General features: G+C 55.3%; 1 protein-coding gene across 1 annotated transcript in view; it reads left to right on the top strand.

Annotated features, from left to right (window-relative positions):
• The first annotated feature begins 11,184 nt into the window (after positions 1-11,184).
• The window catches only part of KCNH2 (potassium voltage-gated channel subfamily H member 2), a 32,794-nt gene continuing 20,341 nt past the window's right edge, over positions 11,185-23,637 (top strand). The window contains exons 1-2 of the mRNA XM_045864053.3: positions 11,185-11,563; positions 14,335-14,565. Of these exons, the coding sequence (XP_045720009.1) occupies positions 11,488-11,563; positions 14,335-14,565 (307 nt within the window). The 5' untranslated portion in view covers positions 11,185-11,487. The remainder of the gene's footprint in view (positions 11,564-14,334; positions 14,566-23,637) is intronic.

Genomic DNA, 23,637 nt, shown 5'->3' on the forward strand with positions numbered 1-23,637 from the left:
GTCTCCTGACCTTGGGACCTCCCCTCCCCTCTGTGCTTCCCACTGCTGCTAGAATCATCTCAAAAGCAGGGCTCACCTCTTGCCCTGGCCCTCCCTGAAACCTTCCACCCAAGGCCAAGGCCCAGTACCACCCTGGCCCAGCCGTCGATTTCCCAAGTATGCTGCTCACACCTTCTGTTCTGGACAAAGGGGTTTCCTCATGGATCCCCAGACAGTTTTCAGGCCCTTGCCTGTTGCTGTCCCTTGATCTCACCCTTTGCCCTCTGACTAAAGAGAATCTTTCTTCCTCTTCCTCATGGCTCAGCCCTGGCAGCTCTGGAGGTAACCTGCCCAGGTCTCCCTTCCAGAGAGAACCTGCTACAGGAACTGCCTGCCTTCGGAATCTGCCCAGGGCTCAAGGCCACATGCTCCCCTGGAAGCTTCCCTGAGCCATGGGGAGTCTGTGGGCTCGCCAGTTCTGCCCAGCCGGCACTCCTCTGTGGCCAGTCTTGATGTGGAGCCCCTGTTGGCCTGCCAGAGAGCTTCTCAGAGCTCACTGTGCTCTGAGCCTCTTCTTCGCTGTTTCTTCTTCCTTCTCTCCTTCCATAAATATGAGACCTGCCTCCCCATTATCTTTCGCAGACACGACCCCCAATCAATCTCTTATGAGATGTCCAAGATGGGGCACTTTCTGGCCACAGGGAGATCGGGGACAGTTCCATACAGCACTGGTGGCTGTATTGATGTTGATCTGGGCCAAGGGAGCCATGGCAGAGGTTTTAGGAAGAGGAGAAAGAGTCAAAGGAGAGACAGAAAGGCTTTGTCTGGGAAGGTTTTCTTCTCCCACTTTTCCTAGGGCTGTGGCTGGCATTGGCCCTGGTGTCCTAACTTCCATTGAGGGACTCTAGCCTTCCCAAATCTTCCAGATGGGGAGATGGGGCCTTTCTCTTTCCTCCCCAGGGCCCTTCCCAGTCTTGTCTCTCTCCACCTTGCTCTTTGTCTGTCATCCCTACTAGGGCATTAAGGCTTATGCGGCTCAGTGGCCCACTGCTCTTATTAGCAACCGCACTTTGAAGAGTAATTTCTGAAAAGACAAAATTTTCAAGACCCACAGACTTGAAGTTCCACTGAGAGGCAAGCAATTTTAGCTTTGAATTGTGGGATTTTGAGCTGGAAGGTCTTTGGGAGCCCAGCCCCTGGGTCTCAGGGATTGGCTGTGTTCTTTGCCATTGGGAAGGCTGGTCCAGACCCCACCCCCATCTGCCTTGGTCAGTGCAGGTGACAGACCCTTTTGTGGGTAAGTAGCCAGGCCCATGGCTCCTCCTTTAGAAGGAGGTAAATCTTTTTCCTGTCTTCCCTTCAAAGCAGAGCTCTGGGCAGGGCTTGAGATGGGATGCCCTGACCTTGGGGGAGGGAAAGCTCTGGCCTTGAAGGGGGTGCGTGGGGCTGTGGGGGCTGTGGAGGGTGGCGGGTGACGGGAGCGGAAGGCCCTGACTCTTTATAGCCCAGCCCGGAGTTGTTCAGTGTGAGCTGGAAGTGCCCCACCCTCCCCACTATGAGCAGCTTCCTTCCTGCCTGCTGGCAAGGCCTGGGTGGGGAGCTGAGGGAAAAGGAGGCAAGGGAAGGGGGGGAAGCCAGCAGAGGGAGGGGAGCAGCCCTTCTTTAGTTTAGGAGCCTCTGTCTGATGTAACTCATGCTGTGCTGGGAGGTTGGGTTGGGAGCTGAGAGGTTTGCCCAGCTTCCCGATTGCAAGGTGGAACTGGATATTTCGGGAAGGGCTTTGGGCAGAGTCTGGGGTATTTAGGACTCAGGCAGTGGGAGATGTTGCCCTTCTAAAAGGGGCTCCTGAGCGGGCACTGGGGAGCCATCATGCAGCCCCAACCCTTCTTAAGGAAGCCACATGAGGGCAGCAGAGAGCTGAAGAGAAGAGGTTGGAGCAAAGGCCTGGGATCAGGCGTCCCTAAACAATGATACCCAGAATGAGCAAGGGCCCAGCGGCACGTGCCTCTGGGCTCAGCTGGGGTGGGGGTCCACATTAATCCTCTGGGACCCTGAAGTGGTTCATTTGCATAAGCCTGGAGGTCCTGATGATGACTCTGGGACCAGCCCACTCCAGGAGAACAGGGGTGTCTTCTCTTGGGAAACCTCTCTGCTGCTGCACAGACCATGCCAGGTAGGGTGAATCAAAGGCACAGGGAGTGATGTTCAGCACAGCCGGAGGCGTGAGCACCAGGGGCCATGGCTCCTGAGGGAGGAGGCAGTTGCAGCCGCTGCTGGGGAGTTGTGGGAAAGAGTGCAGGGGCCTCACTCTGGAGCTTGTAACTGCCGCCCCTGTCCCACAGGTGGGCTCCCAAGGGCACGCTGACCCTTTTCTGGATACTCTTCTGTCTCCTGGCTTTCAGATTGGTAGGAAAGTGAGGGGGCAGGGAGACCTCTGAGAATCTTAAGACCTTGCCCTGAGTGACCTGTGACTATCAGCCTTTGGGGACTCCTGGGGAGTTTGCACTAACTTCCTGAGAGAGACCTGGGTATCTCCAGGCCTTGATTCTCCTGGAGGTTTAGACTCTTTCTGCTGAGCCAGAGCCCTGAGCAGATTTTGTGCCCATGCCTGTGTGTGTGTGTCTGTTTGTAAGTAGGAACATGTGTGAGTGTGTATGGATGTGTGTGAATGTGTGTATATATGAGTGAATATGTATGTGTATGTGTGCATATGTGTAAGCACACATATCACACATATGTATGTGCCCTTGGGCAGTGTTTCCTGGAGCTCCCTCCTTGACCTGCCTCCTCTTTTAGTTCCTGTCCCTTCAAAGCTAATTTGAACTGAGAACATCAGGATGGATATGAATGTTTTCACATCCATGGGACTTGAAACTGCCCTTTGTTCCTGGGATCCAGAGTGAAAATGGGGAGTTTTTAGGGTCAAGCTGGGGTCTCCTGAATGATGATCATGGGGGCCCCTGATGTAGGCAGTGGAGGCTCCTCAAAGAAGGCCACAGTCGTCAGGGATCAGTCTCACAGGCCTGCCCCTGTTCCCCCTCCGGCCTCCCCTCTTTTCTCCTCCAGCCCTTCAGCCTGGCCCAGTTTCCTGGTGTGGTTCCTGTGGTGCTGGGTCTCTTGGGAACTGGGACTTTGAGCATCAAGTGTGCCCAGCCTGGTGATTCCATAGCAACCATCATGAGGACTGGCTGGGCAGAACCCCTTCTGCCTGCTTCTCAGGTGCCCTGGGGAGGGACCAGGCCCTCTCTCTAACCCAGGGGGAGAGGAGAAGCCTATAGATAGATCCTCTAGATTGATTTGTGAAATACAGAGACCCTGATCCCAAACCCTGATAGACCTTTAGCCATTGTGTTGTCTTCCTGCCCTCCCAATTGGATTATAAACCCCTTGACTCCCAGTGACCAGCAAACTAGATGTTCCTGGTACATTTGCTGTTGATGATGATGTGGGCCTTTCTTGGGGTTCCCATTCTGTTCTCTGGCTTCCGAAATTCCAGCCTAGGCTGCCGTAGGAACTGGCCAACCTCAGTGCCTAGAGGAGCCTGATTTAGCTGCTGTTCTGCCTCGTGCATCCAGAAGAGGGAGCGCCTGAGCTCTTTCTTTTTCAGGGGAGAAAAATTGTATCCTCTCTTCTTGGACATTCTGGGCCCCTGCACATAATCTGCTTCTGCTATCACCTTCACACCCTCACCAGCTCTGTCTTCCTACAAGAAGGCCTCAGTCTGGACTGCTGTTATCCAGAGGGACAGAGATGAGGTGTCCTGGCCACTCAGCTAAATTTTCCCTAAACCCTGCTTTATAAAGCCTTGCCTTCCCTTCCCTTCCAGGCTTAAAATTATCTCTTCCTACTCTGAAGTCAAAGCATTTATGGTTTGCACCACTTCTTGCCACTTGGGATCTAGGACCATGTGACATCTCTTGTTGGCTGCCATTCGTTGTATTTAGCCCCTGCAATACATTATCTATTCACATGTGAGCACTTTTTCTTCCCAACTAAGTGCGAACTTTTCAAGGTCCAGAGGCTGGATTATATGTCCTTATTTCTCTAGGGCTCTCTTACAGTATGGGACACATACAGAGTGATGGATAATCATTTGTGAGTAGATTGGGAAGACGATGGAGTGGAAGACCTGGTAGGACCTGAGTTCTCTTTTCTGGTCCTTCATGTTGGTCGATGATTCATGGGGTGGGATAGCTACCCTTCAAGATGTGGAGCTAGTTTGGGGTTAGCATTCCCATGCTCATCCTCCCTCCCAAGCTGGGGGAGGCTCTGAATTCTGCCTGATGAGTTTAGCAGAATGAACAGGGAATAGTTCTGGAGAGCTGACATAGCTACCTCTGTATTTAGAATTCTCTGGGTCTTGTATCTTTTTTCTCTCTCTCTCTCATATATACACCTTGAAATCCTGTTTTCTTTTTTTTTTTTTTAAAGATTTTATTTATTTATTTGAGAGAGAACTAGCATAGGGGAGAGGCAGAGCAAGAGGGAGAAGCAGGCTCTGAGCAGGGAGCCCGATGTGGGGCTCGATCCAGGACCCTGAGATCATGACCTGAGCTGAAGGTAGATGCTTAACCAACTGAGCCACCCAGGCACCCCTAATTCCTGATTTCTTTCAACTCTTGTTATATGTGGTATATAATCCCTGACCTGGTCTGGTGTGTGGGGTGGGAAATCACTTAACTAAGAACCAGGAGAGCTGCTTCTTGTGCAGCTCTGTTTCTAACCTCTGGCACAAACTTGAGGAAGGATCTGCACTGCTCTGAATCTGTTTTCTCATCTAAAATATGAAAGTGCTCCCTTCTGGCTCTAATATTTCATAAAGCAACACAAACCCCCAAGGAAAAGCCAAGGAATTTCAAATGTAAAGTTCAGGGGAGGATTCATATTTTTTCCTTGATGACTTGGGTGGGGGTGAGGGATTAAGGCACTTTTGGGGCATAGGGAAGTGAGACCTGAGGCTTTGTAGCACCAATTGGCAAAACCAGCTCTTGCTTCCCCGTATGCTGCCTCCTGGAGCTACTGTCCAGTTACAGATGCATTTTCATGGTTTGAGGTGACTGTATAATTCACTGTGTCGGGAGGAGGGCCCCTCTCTTGCTCACCTGAGCTGCCCTCCCTGGTTTCCTGCCGATCCTGGCATGGAAGGCTTTCAGCACCTTGGACAGAGACAGCCTCCCGCCCTGCTGGACCTGAGCAGCCAAGAGAGCTTGGGATCTCCTGCCAGGCCAGCTTCCCTGGCAGGGTGACACCAAAGCGTGATTTGCTCCTTAATATTTTTTAGTCTGTCAGAACACCCAAAAATAACTCCCTAGTCTATGTCAAACAGTGCACTGGTTTTGCAAGCTCTGAGGGCATTATTTAAGAACGACAACAACAACAACAACAACTATATCTTAGAACAGTGTCAGGTCCATAGTAGGTGCTTAGTAAATAATTATTTCAAAGGAACACATGCAAATTCAGCCTCTAGAAAGTGCCCTAGTTCTCCCTTTATAATCAGGTTCTCTCTCCCCATCAGTGCCTCCTATATCGTAATTCTGGAACTTCTACTACTCACTAAGTTCTGGAGCCTCACCGAAGCCCTGCTTGTGTCTGAGGAGGCCGAGCTCCATCCTTAAATCATCCTTAGGGACAGATGGCTGTTAAGTTCCCAAGCAGAGGAGATTTAAACTGACCTCCCTTCTTTGTCGTTTGGGGGTAAATAGATCGGTGGGGAGACTCCACATCTGACTCCCGTTGGGATTTTGCTTAATGAAAATGTTCACGCCCTTCTTCTGTGTCCAAGAAAACCCTGCCCATACAGGAGGATGCAGCCTTCCCAGGAAGCCCTCCTGGCTGCCCTAACCCACTCAGAGCCCTCCGTCCTCTGAACTCCCCTGAACCTATTATCAGCAGCACAATGTCACACCAGATTGTTTTCATAACATTCATGCTCATTAGTTCTCCCCAGTTAAATGATGAACTCCTTGCAGGTGGAGTCTGTACCAATGTCTGTTTGTTTTCAGGAGACCCTATGGTGATGAGCACACAGCAGGCTTCAGTGGGAGACTGATGGGTCTGAGGGTGTTCTCACCTACCCTTATGGGTCCCCCACTCCAGTTATTTTGGTCTGAAATAAATATGTAGGATGGACCAGGGTGCTAGCTGTGGAGTAATCATTGGCCTCAAGGTCACCTGGATTAGAGGGCAGAGGCAGGAGTTGGAGATGGAGGTGGAGATGGGTACTGAGGGAAAATGAATGGGTGGGGAATGTGGTTGTGTAGAATTAAGGGAATCATTCACTGTTGGGGCTGGAAGGGATCTCAGAGATCAGCTTTTTTGGTCTTCTCATTTTACAGGTAAGGAAAGTGAGATTTAGTGATCCTCCTAAAGTTACACAACAAACAGGCCCCTTTCCATCACCTCTGACCTGGTTCAAGTTTTTGACATCCCTCTCCTGGACTACTGCATATCTCGCTGTGGCAGATTATATTTTTCCAAGATGGTCATGCCAATAGATACCATTGCACTTGTTTTTCTCATGTCAGTGACACTCCTCCATTGAGAAGTGGGGGTCTTTGGACCTCTCTTTGCGTATGATGGGCCATGATTATGGCAGACGTTATTTTCTGTGACTTTTGAGGCTACGTTGTTAAAGGTGGTACAGCTGTTGCCTGGACCTCTCTTGGGACACTTGCCCTTCAACCCAGCCACCATGCTAGGAGGAAGCGAGGCCAGCCACAAGAAAAGGCGTTTAGAAAAATAAGGCCAGGGCGCCTGGGTGGCTCAGTTGGTTAAGCAACTGCCTTCGGCTCAGGTCATGATCCTGGAGTCCCTGGATCGAGTCCCGCATCGGGCTCCCTGCTCAGCAGGGGGTCTGCTTCTCCCTCTGACCCTTCCCCTCTCATGCTCTCTGTCTCCCATTCTCTCAGATAAATAAATAAAATCTTGAAAAAAAAAATAAAATAAAGAGAACGTTTAAAAAAAAAAAAAGAAAAAGAGAAACAAGGCCAGCCACAAGAAAAGTCCTAGCGGATAGCTAGCATCAACCACCAAACGTGAGCGAATGAGCTTTTCAGTCCTGATATGAGTGGCAGAGACACAAATGGTCCTGGTTGAACGTACCCAAATGACAGGGACATGGGCAAAATAAATACTGTCATCGATTTAAGTCACTGGGGTTTGGGACGGCTCTTATGCAGCAATAAGGTATTGAAACACCTCATTTTTTGCCTCAGTTTCTCCAAGCTAATATGCACATTTCATTCATTCAACAGACCTTTACTAGATACTGACTCTGTGCTAGGATCTATGCAAAGACGAATATGATTTCTGTATTCGTGGACAGTATGTTTCAGCTTCCACCACGGTTCCTATACACACACGGTAAAATCCATACTCCCCAGTGCTCTATTAATGCTCTAACCTATTGCTCCAGTGGCACCACACCAGACTGTTCTGTCCCCAGACCTGATCTTCATTCTCCAGTCCCGATGCCTTTGCTCATTGTTGTCCCCCTTCCTCCTGCCGTGCTTCTGCCCTGTCCCATCTTGACCTTCAGAGACCTGCTCTGAAATCTCCCTTTGCAGGGCCTTCCCAGACTCTTCCAGTTGAAAGTAAACGACACATCCTTGTAATAACCCCACAGCACATCACACAGGCTACACCATGTCTTTCTGTCCTCCGCCTTTCTCAAGCCTTAGTGGACTGTGAATCCCCAGAGGAAGGATCCTGGCTTATCTCTTCTATTCCCACCCCCCATGGGGTCTGGCACACAGGAAGCCCCCGGTAAACGTATGTTGATGTCACTGGTAGAAGAACCGGAATTAGAAGTCAGGTCTCCTGAATCCTAGTGTCCAGCACCTTACTTGCCTCTTTTGACATCACCACGGCAGGGTGATGTCACCAACAGTGGGTAGCAGGTTGCCAGGAGACCTTGATTATGGGCTGGGGGTTGACAGGATTGCTGCAGGGGGGCCTGCAGATGGCAGTGGCTGCAGGGAGCTCTGGCTCCTGGCTAGGGGTCTGAGGGGGGTTGCCCTCCCTCCTCTGTCCCTCTCTTCCCTTCCTTCCTTGCTTTCAGCATGCCCCGAGTCCCCACTTCTGGGGGTGCAACATGCTGCTGCTTTGATCTTACTTTCCTCCAACCCCAGTTCATAGCCGAAAATATCCCCCTTCTCAGTACTTAGTTGCACAGAAAAGTAAGGCCCCCTCTATGTATCCTAAGCTTCCCCTTGCACGGCAAGGGATGGTACAGTGTTCTACCTCCCCCGGGGTTCTGAGGAACCATTCTGCTGTAAGATGTCTTCGTTGCGCCCATCTGACTGGAACTGTTTCCCAGTCCCCTGTGATTGTCCCTTGCTCTCCCAGGCCCTCTTTTGGCTGTGTCTTCCCTGGCCTGCTCCTTGGGGGTCCACCAGCAAGCACAGGCTTCAATTTCTTATTTCCTTCTAGGATGTTCTGGCTTGATTCGCTCAAACTGAGCAGGAGCAGAGAGTGGGGTGGGCAGGTTGTTTTCCCCCACAGACTTTTCTCCCTAAACTGTCTCTTTCTGGGAGCTGGGAGGAGCCTCCTTGTCTTGCTGTCAATACAGCCTCTCCCTTCCCTCAGTCACAGACAGGCTGGGGGAGAGAGCTCTTCCCTGGAATGTCCTTGCAAATGGCTCTGTGAGCTTGAAGTGGGGTGGGTGGATTCTGGTTGCTTTAGGTTTTAAGGTTGGGCACTTTCCTCTTGCTCTTTGATCTGGGGGTAATGGAGGTGGGAAGATGGTGTGTGGGGTGGGGGGCTGCTCTCCATCAGGTTCTCTGTTGCCCTTTACCTCTTGGTGCCTGGTACCTGTGGCCCCAAGAAGGATGTCTTTGGAGACACCTCACCCCCATGTCACAGCCTCTCTTCCTCATCCCTATCCTTGGCTGTGGGGTGGCTCAGGGGGGCTGCCTTCAGACCCTCCTCTCAACCTCCAGGAAGTCAGAAACCTGCATTTGGCTTGACTTCTGAGTGAGTGTCTAAGAGTGTGTGTGTGTGAGAGAGAGAGAGAGAGAGAGAGAGAGAGAGATTTGCCTCTCCTTAGCCGAGGGAACAGCTCTCTTCACACCTGCCTCTATGCACAGGAGGAGGGCTACTCTGTGTCTGGTCTCTTCTCTTTTGGGAGGATCCAGGGTCCCTCTGAAATCTTCATCCTCCCATTGGGATAAGAGCAGAGGCTTGTCCTGGGAACGTGTTACCACAGTGTGGACAGCTGGCCAGGCCAGATGACCAGCTTCCTTCCCTTTGGCCTTAGTCTGGAGAGAAGGGAATGCTGCAATGCCCCCCTCCATGTCCTCTCTCCTGGTGCCTGTCCGAACTGCAGGCCTTTCCCCGCTCTCTCAAACCCTCAGCCTGGAGGGGAAGACACCTAACTCAAACTGGAATCAGCCTGGACTTAGGGCAGGCAACCCAGCATCCAGGAGTGGTCGTGGGCTGGGGAGGAGCTGGGCAGGACCCAGATGGGTTGATGTGTCTAATGCCAGGTCACAAAAGAAGGGGAGTTATGCTACGGAAGGCCCGGAGCATCTTGGAGTGAGGAAGCTGCCGGAGGGAGGTGGAGAGGGCCGAGGGGATGACTGTACAGGCAAGAGCCTCTGGTCTTTTTTAGCATCAGCTGATGGAGCCACCTCCTTCTCTCCCACTGGCTGCCTCCCTGAGTCACTGCCCACCCACCAGCAAATAAAAAAGAGGTGTCATCTGCTGGCCAATGGCCCCATCTGGCCCCAATGTTTGCATCTTTTTGCTTCTGGGTGGAAGGTGAGAGTCTGGGTAGGGTGGTCTCACCAAGACCTCTTCCTGTGGGCCTTTCTCCTTCCAGACTCTGCTTCCTTCTTTGCCCTTTGTTCCTCCCCTCCCCCTACATCCCATGATGGTTCTCCCCGGTGACAAGACCCACCCCCTTGCTCCAAGGACAGAGGCAGCTGCAAGCCCTCAGGGGCCCCCACATGGCCCCATCCATCTAGCCGGGTCTCAGATCTCGGCTGCAGGGGAGGGGACCCACGGCTGTCCATTCAGCGGCCCCGACGCCTCCCCACCGGCCAGCTCAGCTGTCAACACTCTGCCTTCATGCCCTGGCCTTCGCAGGGCCCTGCCTGGCTGCTCAGGCCGGGGACACCGCGCCCCAGAGACCCTCACTCAGACCCAGGCAGGCGGTGGGCAGGCGGCGGGCAGACACCCTGCCTGCCCTTGAGCATCCTCAGGCCTCCTTGCCTAAATAAGGGAGCTGCAGCTGGAGCGAGCCAGCTGGCCGGCGGGGGGGGAGGGGCCTGCGGCTAGGCCAGGGTTTTCCGAGGGGCTGGGCCGCCGCAGCGCCGCAGGGCCCCGAGCCCGCCGCGGATTGGGCCTGCAAGGCTGGCCCGCGCTGCAGAGGGAGGGAGGGCCACTCGTACAAGGGGATCCCCAGGCTGGAACCTCGCGCTCAGGGGCCTTTGATCCCTCAGCTAGGAGGCCGCAACTCGTGTCAGAATGTTACCTCTCTGTGCAGGAGGGCCCCCGAATAACCCCGGAGATCGGGCTGTGTGTGTGTGTGTTGGGAGGTCACCGCTGCTCAGAGTGCATGCCCCTCCTAAGTCTCACCCATCCTTATTTCAAATCGCGCCCCACCCGGGTCCTCCAGATTATCTTGCCCTTCACATTTCCCGGATCTCCCCTGACCCTGGGCTTGTCCTCCCAGGGCCCAGGTCTCGACCATGTCACCTACGGCAGGCTTTGAGCGCCTGTTGTGTGTACCCAGCGGGTGCTTGGCGTGGTGGGCGGCCAGGGCATTAAGGGACCAGCCCACTCCAAGTCAGGTTCCTCAGCCCTTGCAGTCGGGGGTGGGGGTGCAAACCCCCAGTCCCCTCCCTGGCCGTCTCAAGGCCGACCGTCGCACCTGTCCTCACTGCTCCCCTACCTAGGGGCCCCTTCCCCCTCTTTGGAGCGCGCGAGTCCCGGGGGCTCCTGGGCTGAGCGAGGGGCTGGGGTGGGGGGAGCCCTTGGCGCTGCTCAGCCAATGGGAAGGGCGGGCGCGCGGGGTGTGGGGGGGAGAGGGCGGTGCTGCGGGCGCGCGGCGGGCGGGAGGGGGCCGGGAGGCGGGGGCCGGAGCCCGAGGGGCGCGCGCCGCGTTAACCCTTCCGCCGCCGGGCCGAGCCGCAGGCGCAGCCGGAGCCGCGGGCGCCGGAGCGGCTGTCGGCGCGGCGGGCGGGAGCCGGGAGCCCCGCGCTCGGGCGGGCGGAGCGCAGCGCGGGGACGCGGCGGAGCGGGGCCCGTGGCTCGGCGGGGGCCGGCAGACAGGTGTGCGGGCGGCCGGGCGGCCCGAGCTCAGACGGCTCCAGGCCCGGCCCGCGGTCAGGAGCCGGGAGCCGAGCGGGGACCCCGCGCCCGCAACCCAGTCCCGGCCCCGCCCGTGCTCTGCTTGGCCGCGGGGTGCGGGGATCACGGCCGGGCCGGGCCACCCGAAGCCTGTGTTGGGCCGGGCCGGGCCGGGGTGGGTGGGGGCCCGCCCGGCCCGCCCATGGGCTCAGGATGCCGGTGCGCAGGGGCCATGTCGCGCCGCAGAACACCTTCCTGGACACCATCATCCGCAAGTTTGAGGGCCAGAGTGAGTGGGGGAGGGGGCCGACGGGGAGGGGGCGCTGGGGGCGGGCCGAGCTCTCCCAAGTGTGAATGGAGGGGCGTGCCCGGGGCCGTCTGCATCGGGCTAGTGCAAGTCAGTGGGGGCTGTTGGCCTCAAGCCGCGGGCCAGGGGTCGTGAGGGCAAGCTTGGTGCCGGGGGCCGTGGGTTTGGGGCCAAGGGGACTGTATTGGGGCGCAGGGCGGGAGGTTCAGCTCAGGCTTGCGGGGTCCGGGAGTGTGTGTGACATCTCAAGTGTGCAGGTATCCGTAACTCTGGGTGCCTGGATGTGGATGGGGCTGTGTGGGGGCAGGGACAGAAGGTATATGGTCCAAAGTGTGAGACACTAAGTATTGTGCCTGAGCCGTCTTGACTGTGTTTTTGAGAGACTGAGAGCCAAGAGCTTAGAGTGAGTGCCCAACCTGCTCTTGGGGCTGTAGGTGTAGCCCATGAGTTCGGTCCTGCATGGGCTGTGGGGAGGAATCTTTGACAGAGCTACAAACTGTGGACTCCCAAGTGAGAGGGTGTCATAGCCTGAAGCTGGGCTTTAAGGGTCTAACAGGCAGTGTCCCCATATTGCTGATTTTCCTGTCCTGAGCCCCTTTATGGGGACTACAGCACCCCTAAGGCTGGCCCAGTAGAGGAGGCTTCCAGAAGTGTCCCAGGCTAGGTGAATGTTCTGGCGTGGGTGTTTGATCCTCCCAGCATGCATGCGTCCGTCTCCAAGGCTGCATGTGCCATGGTGGGTGTGACTGCCAAGGGCCCTGGGAGCAGGGAGCGGGTGACATTCCTTGCCCATGACCCTGTGAGCACAGGACAACGTGTGCTTGTAACTGTGGTTGGGGGAGGGAGGGATCAGTTCGATGGGCAGCATTGTCTGAAGCAGAGGAACAAGATGATCCTGAGGGGGAGGAGACTGACACCGTGAGGGCCACAGGATAGGGTCTTTCCTTCTCAAAAGCTCCAGAAGGCCCAGGAGCTAGGTATGGAAAGAAAGAATCTGGGCTAGGATCTGGGGTCTTGGCTTCTGGCCCCACCTCTGCCACTGAGCCATGTGACCTTGAGTGACTCTATCTTGTCCAGATCTCAGTTTCCACATCTAGAAAGGACGGGGTGGCCGAAGGAGCCTTTCAGATCCCTTCTGTGGTGGTATTCCAGGAGCTCAAGGAAGGGGTGGGGGTAGGGCCTGCCTTCGAAGAAACTCGATCTTCTCTCTCTGGGCCTGGGAGCTGGTTTCTCTTTTCCAAAGCTGGTGTGTGTGGCTGGTAGTCTGGACTGCCTTGGGCTCAGGTGGAGATGGAGGCCAAGTCAGGGGTCTTTTCATGGGACAGGGAACCCTGACTCCTGAGGTTGTTGGCTGCCTGGGGGTTTTGGGGGCCTGGTGAACTGACCTAAAAATGATCCAACTTCAAAAAGTAACTTCCTGGAGTCAGGGTAAGGGAGGGCTTAGGAAAGCAGCCTCCCCCCCCGGGGGGGGGGGCTTGTTGCAGCTGCAACCCTCGCCCATGGGATTACCCAGGGCTGCAGCCCGAGGGCTGTGTCCACCGGAATTGGAGGGGGCAGAGTTCCAACTGCCACCCAAAGCCCCAGCATTAAAGGCCAAAGTGGTCGGAAACTTTTGTGTTTATAAAAAGGTCTTATCCCAGAGCATCTTCCTTGGCACCAGCTGGGTCTGCTGCCTGTCTGCTGCTCACCTGCCAGTCTGGCTCTTGGGGCAGGTGTGTGTGGGGGGGTGAGCCATGTCTAGCTGAAATGGGTCTATCAGGGCACCTCTCCTTGATGGGGCCTCACTTCCCCGGGGCAGGTCCCTTTCCTGGATCTGTCTTCTTACAAGTGGGCCACTGTCTCAGGTCCACCCCTGGCTCCGGTATTTCTAGGGATTGGGTTCCTTTCCTTGCTCCCTATGACCTTGAGTTTCTGCCTGTAACCCTCAGTGTATTTCTTCTCCTACCAGACCTAGCTTCAAAAGCTGGCTCTTTTACAAGCTGCAAGATGTGGGCATGGCTCTGAACTTCTTTTGAGCCTAAGTTTCTTCATCTAAGAAACAAAGATAATGATGATTACCTTATGGGGTTGTCTGAGTATTATATGAGAAAAAGCATCGCAGATGCTCACGTGGTACCTCCCTCGTCCCCTTTAGAGAGCCCACTCTCCAGCCCCTGACTGCCCTTGGAGGGGTGCGTAAGTCCCGGGGAAGTACTGACCTGCTGGGTCCGCAGATACTTGGGGGAGTGATTTCCTAAGGATCCCCGGGGTAAGGAGTGCCCAGTGAGCGCGTGCCCCCCCCACCCCCCCGCCGTGTCTAGAGAGCAGGGGTCAGGAAGAGAAGCCGGAGGACCTGATGCAAAGCGAAGGCTAGCCGCCATCTCTGGCCCTTCCCAGGCTCCCTCTCCAGGCCCAGTGTTTATCCCTCTGCCGCGGCTGCTGACACGCTTTGCTGACACCCGTCCAGGCTGGCCTCGGCCCCGGGCGCGGAGGGGGCGGGGGGCCGCTGGCGGGCTGCCGGAGGGAAGCCACGCCGCCAGCCCGCGGGCCGGGCGGGGGAGGGGGCGCGTCGCCGGGCCGACCCGGCCCGAGGCACCTGTGTCTGGGGCACAGCTGTGTTCGCCCCCTGCTGGGGACCCCAGTCCCCGCTGTGCTCCCTGGGGCGGGGAGTCCCCGGGCGGGTGGCTGTGTGTGACAAGAGAATGCGGGGAAAAGGCTGGGAGCCCCCGAGGCAGGGGTCCCTGCTCACGTGCCTGCTCATCCCCGCCCCCCAGGCCGCAAGTTCATCATCGCCAACGCTCGGGTGGAGAACTGCGCCGTCATCTACTGCAACGACGGCTTCTGCGAGCTGTGCGGCTACTCGCGGGCCGAGGTGATGCAGCGGCCCTGCACCTGCGACTTCCTGCACGGGCCGCGCACGCAGCGCCGCGCGGCCGCGCAGATCGCGCAGGCCCTGCTGGGCGCGGAGGAGCGCAAAGTGGAGATCGCCTTCTACCGGAAGGATGGTAGGCGGGGGCGGGGCCGCGACGAGGGGCGGGGCCGCGACGAGGGGGCGGGGCCGCGAGGGACATGGGTTGGGAAAAGGGGCAGCGGGATCCGGGAGGCCCAAGGGTGCGGTGGGGGAGACCCGGCGAGTTCCCTGGGGGCGTGACCTCAACTGGGGCCACTGCTGTGGGTCAGGTGGCAGGCGCGGGCTGGGCACTGGGGCGGCAGGACGGTGTGGGTCTCTTCACCTCCCGCACTCTGGCGGGATGATTTTCGGGGTGGCCAAGGGTCTGTTTGGCTGTGGGTCTGGCGCCTTTGGTTTTTCCTTCCCTAGACAAACGTGGGCAGGTTGAGGTAGGTGGAGTGGAGTTTGAGGGGGCCGGGATGGCAAGTGCGTGGACGGAGTCAGGCTAGAAGGTCAGGTTGGCGGCTGGGCGCTCATCTCCGGCTGGCTACAGGCCTCTAGCTACGCTAGGGCAGCCCCTGCCAGGTGATTGGTCTCGTAGATGTCACTGAGGACGAGGCAAGGGAGGGGATGCAGGACTCTGGCTGGCTCTTGGCTGCCCTTCTCCTGCCCCTCTCTTTTCTTTACTTAAACAGCACCTGGTGGGAGATGTGTGCCTTTCCCCACAACCACAGTTCCCTTTGTCTCATCTAATGAGTACCCGCCCACCACCCCCTCCTGCACCAGGTGTCTCTGCTCAGCCACCGCCTCCCAGCCCAGCTGCTCTGGGCTTCCGGACAGTGGATAAACAGCGCCCTGGGCGGGGCTGCTCCCCGCACTGTGCCTGCCCTGGGTGGGGTGGGCTCTGCTCAAGGAGGGCAGTGAAAAGGCTTTGGGAGCCTTGCAGGTATCGCAGGGCTGGGGAGGTGGCTCTGGAAGTGCCACTGGACTGACCATGGATGCCCAAACTGCTACTCACTAGTGTGTATCTGACGAGCACTTACTGAACCCCTGTGAGCCAGGTGCAGCGCTAGGGTCTTGTAGATAGAGCAGTGAGGTAGCCAGGTGAGGTTACTGCCCCAAAGGAGCTTACCTGCCATACAGGGCACTCTGCCTTCCCCTGGGGGCAGGCAAAGAGAGCCAGCCGTCCCTGTATGCACCTGTCCCTGTCCCTGGAATATCCCCTGTATGTTCAGAGTCGGCTGGCGCGGCCCTGTAAAGGCTTGCATCTATCCACGGCGCTGTTTTCGAAGGCCTGCACAGCCTGTGACGTCCCTGGACAGCCTTAGAGGGCGCACAATCAATCACTGGGGCCTTGTGGAAGAAAGTTTGCTTATAGAAAATTGGGGTTCTGGCTGGGAGGCAGAGGCCCGGGAGGTTAGATGCAAACTCTGAGGGCAGGGCCCTCTGTCCGATTTTTCACTACAGTCTCTCCAGAACGGTAATCGGAGCAGATCTGTTTTTATATCTGACGGGCCATCGAGTGCTAGCTAGCAGGGGTGGGTGCTCCCGTGTACGGGACGCCGGGCTAAAGGTTTCACTTACATTATCTCATGGAATCTTCACAACAACCCTGGGAAGTAGATACTATTTTTATCTCCATTTTATGGATGAGGAAACTGAACTTCGGGGAAATTAAGAAACTTCCCCAAAGTCACACAGCTAGAAACTGGCAGAGCTGCGGATGGAACCACGTCAGTCTGAGCAGAGCCCTACTCGTTCTTGCTCTGCTGTCACCTATTAGAAATGACCCCAAATAGTTACAGGCAGATCTTTATATTGCACTTTACTTGAGGTACAGTTTTATTTTGAAAGTTTGCAGACTATTGGTATAATGAAAAGAATGCAGATGCGTAAGTCCTGGGTTCAGGTCTAACACCAGAAAGTGTGTAATGTGGGAACTTGGTTACTGCCTTGAGCCTGTTTCTACTTCTAGGATAGTGTGCTCGCTCAGCCCCTTGGCAACAGGGACCTGGGTGCTTCTGTCTTCCCCACAGAGTTTGGGGAGCTGGCCTTCCCACTTGCCCCAGGCTGGCTCCTTTGGGCGAAGACAGCCATGGGACCCCTCCTGCAGAGGTGCTATCATGGGATCTTGGTGACTTTGAGGATCATTTAATCCAGCCCACTTGAGTTACAGATGGAGAAACTGAGAAGCCGAGGTCCAGTTACCAGTTAATCAGTGGACGAAGTAGGACTAGAGCCCAGGCCCCCTGCCCAAGTTCAAATTGTTTCCTCCCTCCAGTTACTCCTCCAAATGGGGCTGCCACCCAGAAAGTCGGATGCCAGCCATCTCTGCCTGCCCTCTTGTCTGCTCTCACCTCGTTTCTCCTGTTGGCCCACAGGCTGGCCTTGACCCCCATTTGTCCTGGCACTTGAGGTCTAGGATGCAGGTTTCCTCTGCCTCCCTTCCCTCTGCCTTGAAACACTTCGTCCCTTGGGCGAATCCCTGTGGCCTGGCCTGCGCTGTGTATGCGCGTGCACGGAGCTCACACCTTCGTGCGTGGGCTGGATAGGGCGGCAGAGGCGAGGGATGCCCGAGCCACCCTTGTTTCTGTCCAGGCCTTTTTCTGGGTCTCTGCTGGGGCCAGCCACAGGAGAGTGGGTCCCTGGGCTTCCGCGCCAGGGAGGTGGGTGGCTGGGAACGAGGCGAGGCCTCTTGCTGGCAGGCGCCACTGCGGACAGCTGTGCTGTGTCGGTGCCTCTAGCCCCGCTCTGTGCAGTGTCAGGGCCTGGAGCCAGACAGCCCCATTATTTAGGTGCTGGGACTGCTGGGAGGTGGGGAGGCCAGACTGGCGGGGGATGTGAGCCGGAGGGAGAGACTCACTACTGGCCCTGCGTCTGTGCCCCTTAACATCAGGCCCAGGAGTAAGGTGGAACTGGGAATAGGGCCAGCAGCAGGGGGCTGGCAGGCAGCCACACCCCTGCGGGGCCCCGGGGCCCGGGGCCCGGGGCCTGGGGCCGGGTCCCGGCGGCAGCTGCTGCCGCTGCACACCTGTGTCCCTACATGGCTGGAAGGGGGGCTGTGGGTCCCTTGGAGCATGGCTCCTCTTCCCTTGCCCCCCTCATCTGCCAGGCCTCAGGGAGGGGCCCTGCTCTCGGTCCCTTTTGTTCTCTGCGCTCTTTGTTTTCATCTCTCTGAGCCCCGCCTCCCACCGAGTTCAGCTGGGCTGCCTGTGCGCCTGGTCTCTGCTCCTCTTCCTCTCCCGGTGTTGGCCTCCCTGCCGACTCCTGCCCCCTTGGTCGTCATCTCCTTCTCCTTGCACCTTTCTTCTTCCCTCCCTTCAGCACCCCTGAGCCTTCCTCCTCGCCTCTCTTCCTCTGCCCCTCTGGACTGTGTCTGGAAATCTCTCTCTGGCTCCCCATACCTCTGCGTGTTCTGGCCTGGTCTGCATGTCCCTGTGTCCCCAGGAGCCTGTGCGTGGGTGGGGATGGGGGTGTCTCTAGAGAAGAGGCTGTCGGCTTCTGCACTCCAGCTGCAGGCCGGTTGCCATGGTAACAGGGTCAGAGGGCCCCCCTGCAACAGCTGAGCTGTGGGCTGGGGGAGGGGTGGAGACCATGGGGCCAGCCTGCTCCCCAGTGTCCCTAGTGCCCATGGGGAGCCAGAGCTCCAGTGATGGCCCCACACCCACTGGTCTATGGCCCCCAGACTCAGACCTCAGCTTCCCAGGTGCTTGGGCAGACACTTCTGGCATCAGCCACCTGCACGTACCCTAGGCCATTTCCCCATTTCTTCCCTGTCCCCTGAAATCAGACTCCTCAGTGTGATAGTCCCATACTCCTCCCTACTCCATTATGGCTGACCCCTCCCCAAGCTCAGACACCCATCCCCTCTGCCCTGCCAGGTTATGATCCTCAGGCCCCCAGACCCCCATTAGCTGGGTTGCTGGTGAAGGAGCCCCTGGATAGATTGGGTGCCTAGGTCAGACAGAGGTGAGGGCCTAGGTGTGTCCTGTGTCCTTGCGATGGGAGCAGACCAGAGTGATCCCTGGGGGAATGAGGGTAGACACAGGTAACACCCCTCTTAGGGGGCGGAAGCCTCAGGGGGGCTCCCTCCGCCTTGGGCCTTCCATTCAGGGCCTGGGCCCCTTGGATATGGGGCCAGTGAGGGCCCCTGCCCTTGCCCCTCCCCCTGCCCCTGCAGGGTTGCCAGGAGCCGGGCACAGGGGCCTGAGGGGCCCTGCTGTCCCCAGCCAGCACTTTCTCTCCAAGGGTTCCGCGGAAGGGTCATTGCTGAGCGGGACTAGGGTGCCCTGGCTTGCTTGGGAGCTTTCTGTCCCCGCCTCAGCCCAGGGGTGAGTCAGTCTGCCAGGACTGAGGGTGTCCACCATTTCTGGCCCGCTCCGGGGTCTGGAGAGTGTTGGGAAGGTGGCTCCTCCGTGTTGTGTCTGCCATCCCCCCAGAGAGGAGCTGTGTAAATATTTGTGCAGAGCGTCGTCATCTGCGGTGAGAGCAGAGTTTGGCGGTGGCCTTGGGCTCTGGGGAGGGGGGCTGTGGGCATCAGGAGGGCCAGCGTGGGGGTGGGAGATGGGGTGAGACTCAACCTCTTTGCTGCCCAGAAGTGCCTCCAGGGCGGTGTGACTTGAGAGGTTCCAAGAAAGCCCTTTTGCACTTAAACATCTCCTCTGATGGTGCCCCAAATGCTTCCATTAGGGGAACTTTGGCTTGGGTGGAGAATGAGCCTTGTTCTTGAAAAACATATTCTCTCTCATCACCCTCCCCTGTATGCAGGGAGGAATGTGGAAACCAGCTCTTTAGTGTGAGAGAAACTTTAAGAGAAACTTCCTTCCCTGACCTGGGGAGGAGGGCCCAAAGAGGGGGCGTGGTGGGACACCTGGGACACGTGACAAGAATGGGAGAGGCTCGGGATGAGCTGCTGTCCCCCTAAGTCCCCTCCTGTCCTTAGTCTAGGGGCCCGTGAAGATCTCCATGCTGTGAGCTGTGGTTGGCCTCAAATGGGCCCCTCTCCATTTGGGTCACATGTCTGCTGGACTAGAAGCACCCTGAGGGCCAGGAAGTGTCTCCTCCTTGGCCCATATTCTCCCTCACTCAAGTTCCGGATGAGGGGGCCATGTCTGACTTCCCCCCAGTAGTTTATAAGCTCCATGAGGGCAGAGAGCAGTCGTGTTTTGTTCTCCGTTGTATCCCTGTCTAGTGGTCACTGGAGCTCCGTCCATACTTGACGAATGAATGAATGAATGAACGAACGAACAAATGCAGTGGATGCGGTGGGCAGTGCGCTGTATTGCAGAAGCCCTATACTGGGAGGCAATGACTTAGAACAGTGTTGGCTTAGTTCCACACTAGCACCTGCTTGGCCATCAGCCATGTGTCCCCAGGCCCTGGCCAGCATCCGTGTTCCCTGCAGTGCTCCCCTCCATGCTCTGCCCCCTGCTCAAGACCCCTGCTTGCCTCTCCCTGTCCTTCCCCAGGCTTCTGCTAGCCCCAGCTCCTGCCTCTACCTCAAATCACTGAAGCCGTGTTTGTGTTCCCATTCTCGTTCTTTCTCTTTCATTTCACTTTTCTTTTTATCTTGCTTGCTGGTCCTGTTACCCTTCCCTTAGGCAACCATTCAGATGTACTTACTGTGAATGTGTTGTTTTGCACATGTTCTCGCAAAATGTGTATTTTGTCTGGATACATATAGGTTTAACTATGTAAATGTTATGCGCTATATATTATATTCTGGGGTTCACTTTCCTTACACGGGAGTATGCCTTTAAGTCCACCCAGGTTCTTACTTGACATCTAGTCTGTAGCTTCATAGTCTTTTTTTTTTTTTAAGATTTTATTTATTTATTTGAGAGAGAACACGAGCGGGGCGAGGGGCAGTGGGAGAGGGAGAAGCAGACTCCCCATTGAGCCGGGAGCCCACACAGGGCTCGATCCCAGGACCCTGGGATCATGACCTGAGCCGGAGTTGGACGTTTCAACTGACTGAGCCATCCTGGTGCCCCTGTAGCTTCATACTCCATGATGTGTACCCACCTGAGTTTACCTGCCCACTCTCTGGGGCAGCTATCTCCAGATTTCCTCCATAAATAATGTAGTGAACATCCTCAGCCATGGCTCCTTTTGCACTCATGTGAGGATGTCTTTGGGATGCATCCCTAGGGGTGGAATTGCTGGATCGCGGGGTATGTGGACACTTAATTCAACTAAGCGCTGTCCAGATTGGGCACCAGAATGGCGACCCCCCCATCACCACCTTCCTAAATAGAGTACCAGATTCCTGGTTCCCCCGTAGCCCTGCCACACTTGGCCTTATCCGCTTTTCTAATTTTTGCCAACCTAATAGGTGAGAGTGATAATTTGCTGCTTTAATTTGCATTTCTTTGATATTGTGTGAATCCTGGAATCTCCGGCTTGATCACCTTTCATGTTGACTTCCCTGTGAGTTGCCTGCTTGTATCCTTACTCACTTTTCTAGTGAAGTTGCTGTCTTTTGTTCTCGGTGATTTGCAGGAGTTGCTTTTGTATTCTAGAAATACAGATGCTTACAGTTAGATATTCAAAATATGGATTCTAGATATTAATTTCTGTTGAATTGAGATTTTGCAAATATCTTCTCCCAGTCTGTTAAGTTTATCCAACAAAGACACTTCATATTGCTACAAATTAATTGATTTTTTTTAGATTTTTATTTATTTATTTGAGAGAGAGAATGAGAGAGAGATAGAGAGCACATGAGAGGGGGGAGGGTCAGAGGGAGAAGCAGACTCCCCGCTGAGCAGCCCGACGCGGGACTCGATCCTGGGACTCCAGGATCATGACCCGAGCCAAAGGCAGTCGCCCAACCAGCTGAGCCACCCAGGCGCCCCAAATTAATTGATTTTTAGCTTTGTTTGGGCTTTGGAAGTTTTGTTTAAGAAATTCTTCACCATCCTGAGGTTGCAGAGCGGTCCATTTTCTTCTATTAATTTAATTGTTTTACCTTTCTCGGTTGGCTTTCGTCCATCCTGAGCTTCCCTCTTTGGTGTCAAGTAGGGATCAGGTTGTATTTTTTTCCGTGTAGTGAGCCAATTTTCCCAACACACCTCGTAAACAGCCTGTTCTTTTCCAGCGATTCGTGGGGCCACCTTTATCATAAGCTAATTGCCCATCTATCTGTGGGTCTGTCTTTGAGCTCTCTATTCTTTTTTTTTTTTTTAAGATTTTATTTATTTATTTGAGAGAGAGAATGAGATAGAGAGCATGAGAGGGAGGAGGGTCAGAGGGAGAAGCAGACGCCCTGCCGAGCAGGGAGCCCGATGCGGGACTCGATCCCGGGACTCCAGGATCATGACCTGAGCCGAAGGTAGTCGCTTAACCAACTGAGCCACCCAGGTGCCCCTGAGCTCTCTATTCTGCTCCAAACATTTATTTGTCCATTCTTGCATCAAAACCACACTAGAATAACAACTATGGCATTTAGTATGTCTTAGTATCTGAAAGGCAAATCTTCCCTCTTTCTCCTTTTTAAAGATTGACTTAGGAATTTGCAGACCTCTCTTCTTCTTTATGAACTTTAGAGAAAGTTTTTCGAGTTCCTGGAAAGAAAACTCCCACTAGAATCTTGATTGGAATTAGATTAGTTTTATAGATTAATTTGGGGAGAATTGACATCTATATAATATTTGTCCCATCCAGGAGCCTGGACTGTCTCTCCATGTATCAGATCGTTTCTGTATGCTTTATTAGTTTAAAGTCTCCCCCACCCCCCAAGGCTTTGTGCATTCTTGGTCAAGTCTAGTTACTTTACAGTTTTTGTTGCTATTATGAAAGAGACCTTATTTTTGACTACCTATTCTAATAGCTTTGTGCTGGTAGAGAGAAATACTGTTCGTTTTGTTGCTGACCTTGCGTCTGGAGCCTCACTGAGCTCTCTTATTTGTTCTAATTGTTTATCTGTTGATTTTGTTGGTTCTCCGGGGAGATGATCCTATCATTTGCAGATAATGCCGGTTTTCTCTATGTTTGGGTCATTGCCATAGTTTTGCTGGTGGAACGTTGCATCTGACTTCTCAGGACGTTCCACGTGCACTTGGATTTTGTTCTTTGTCCCAGCATCCTGGGAGCTGGGCGAATCCTGGAGGGATTACAGCTCTCCTAGTGATGATTGAGAAGCCGTGGCTGCCTGGGTGATGGATGGGAGAGCTGGAATTGGGATGGGTGTCCTCAGGGCATCCCCTGGCTCTCTGGGGTGTGCTGGGAGCCAAGGTGGGCACAGAGTTCTAGAGGCTTGCAGAGCCCTGGAGAGGCGGGCAGGAAGCCCAGGTTGTTTCCTGGTGGATCTCGGCTGGGTGTCCTTGTTGCCCAGTGGCAGGCTGTGTGGGAGTCACAGTGAGGAGTGCTGGTAGGGGTCTGAGGTTCAGAAACACCATGCCTTTGAGCCTTCTGCTCTGGTCCCCTGTCCTGGTTCCTGGGCCACCAGCCTTCCTGTTCCATTCTGTTTTTTTTTTTTTTTCCTTAAGATTTTATTTATTTATTTGAGAGAGAGAGAGAGAGCTAGAAAGAGAGCACAAGCAGGGGAGAGGGGTAGAGGGAGAGGGAGAAGCAGATTCCTTGCTGAACGGGGAGCCCGACATGGGGCTCGATCTCAGGACTCTGAGATCATGACCTGAGCCGAAGGCAGACGCTTAACTGACTGAGCCACCCAGGTGCCCCTTCATTCTGATGATAAGATTTAATAGCACTTCCACAAAAGACACCTTGATTGTCACTGTGGTTCCAACCACTCTCTAGACTCAGGATGGGTTTGAAATGGGCAAATTCTGTTGTGAAAGGCCACTTGGTCTCCCTGGATCTGAAAGGGAGCTTGCAGGGTGGGGAGATCATGCTGTCCACACTCACCTAAGTGCAGGTTGCTGCCCTGAGGACCAGTCCTTGGACATCTGCTTACCCGGTACCTTCTGTGAAGCCAGGCTGGCCCTGGCCTCAGGGCTCCATCTTGGGTGGGGATGCTGGGAAGAAGGAAAGCTCACCCCAGAAGCCAGTATACAATTATCTCCTAAATTAGGAATATAGTTTTAGAAATTCTCAACGAGAAGCGTCATGGGGGCCAGATGGAACAGTCAGTAACATCTTTGTAGAGGGGAGTCCTGCGGGTCCTAGCAGGATGGCAAGAGCTGGAGGGAAGAGGGCTGGGGGCTCTGGGGAGTGGGAGTGCCAG

This window comes from Mirounga angustirostris, unplaced genomic scaffold, assembly GCF_029215605.1.
Source record: "Mirounga angustirostris isolate CCGP_5_RB_7025 unplaced genomic scaffold, mMirAng1.0.hap1 SCAF_12, whole genome shotgun sequence".
NCBI classification, from domain to species: domain Eukaryota; kingdom Metazoa; phylum Chordata; class Mammalia; order Carnivora; family Phocidae; genus Mirounga; species Mirounga angustirostris.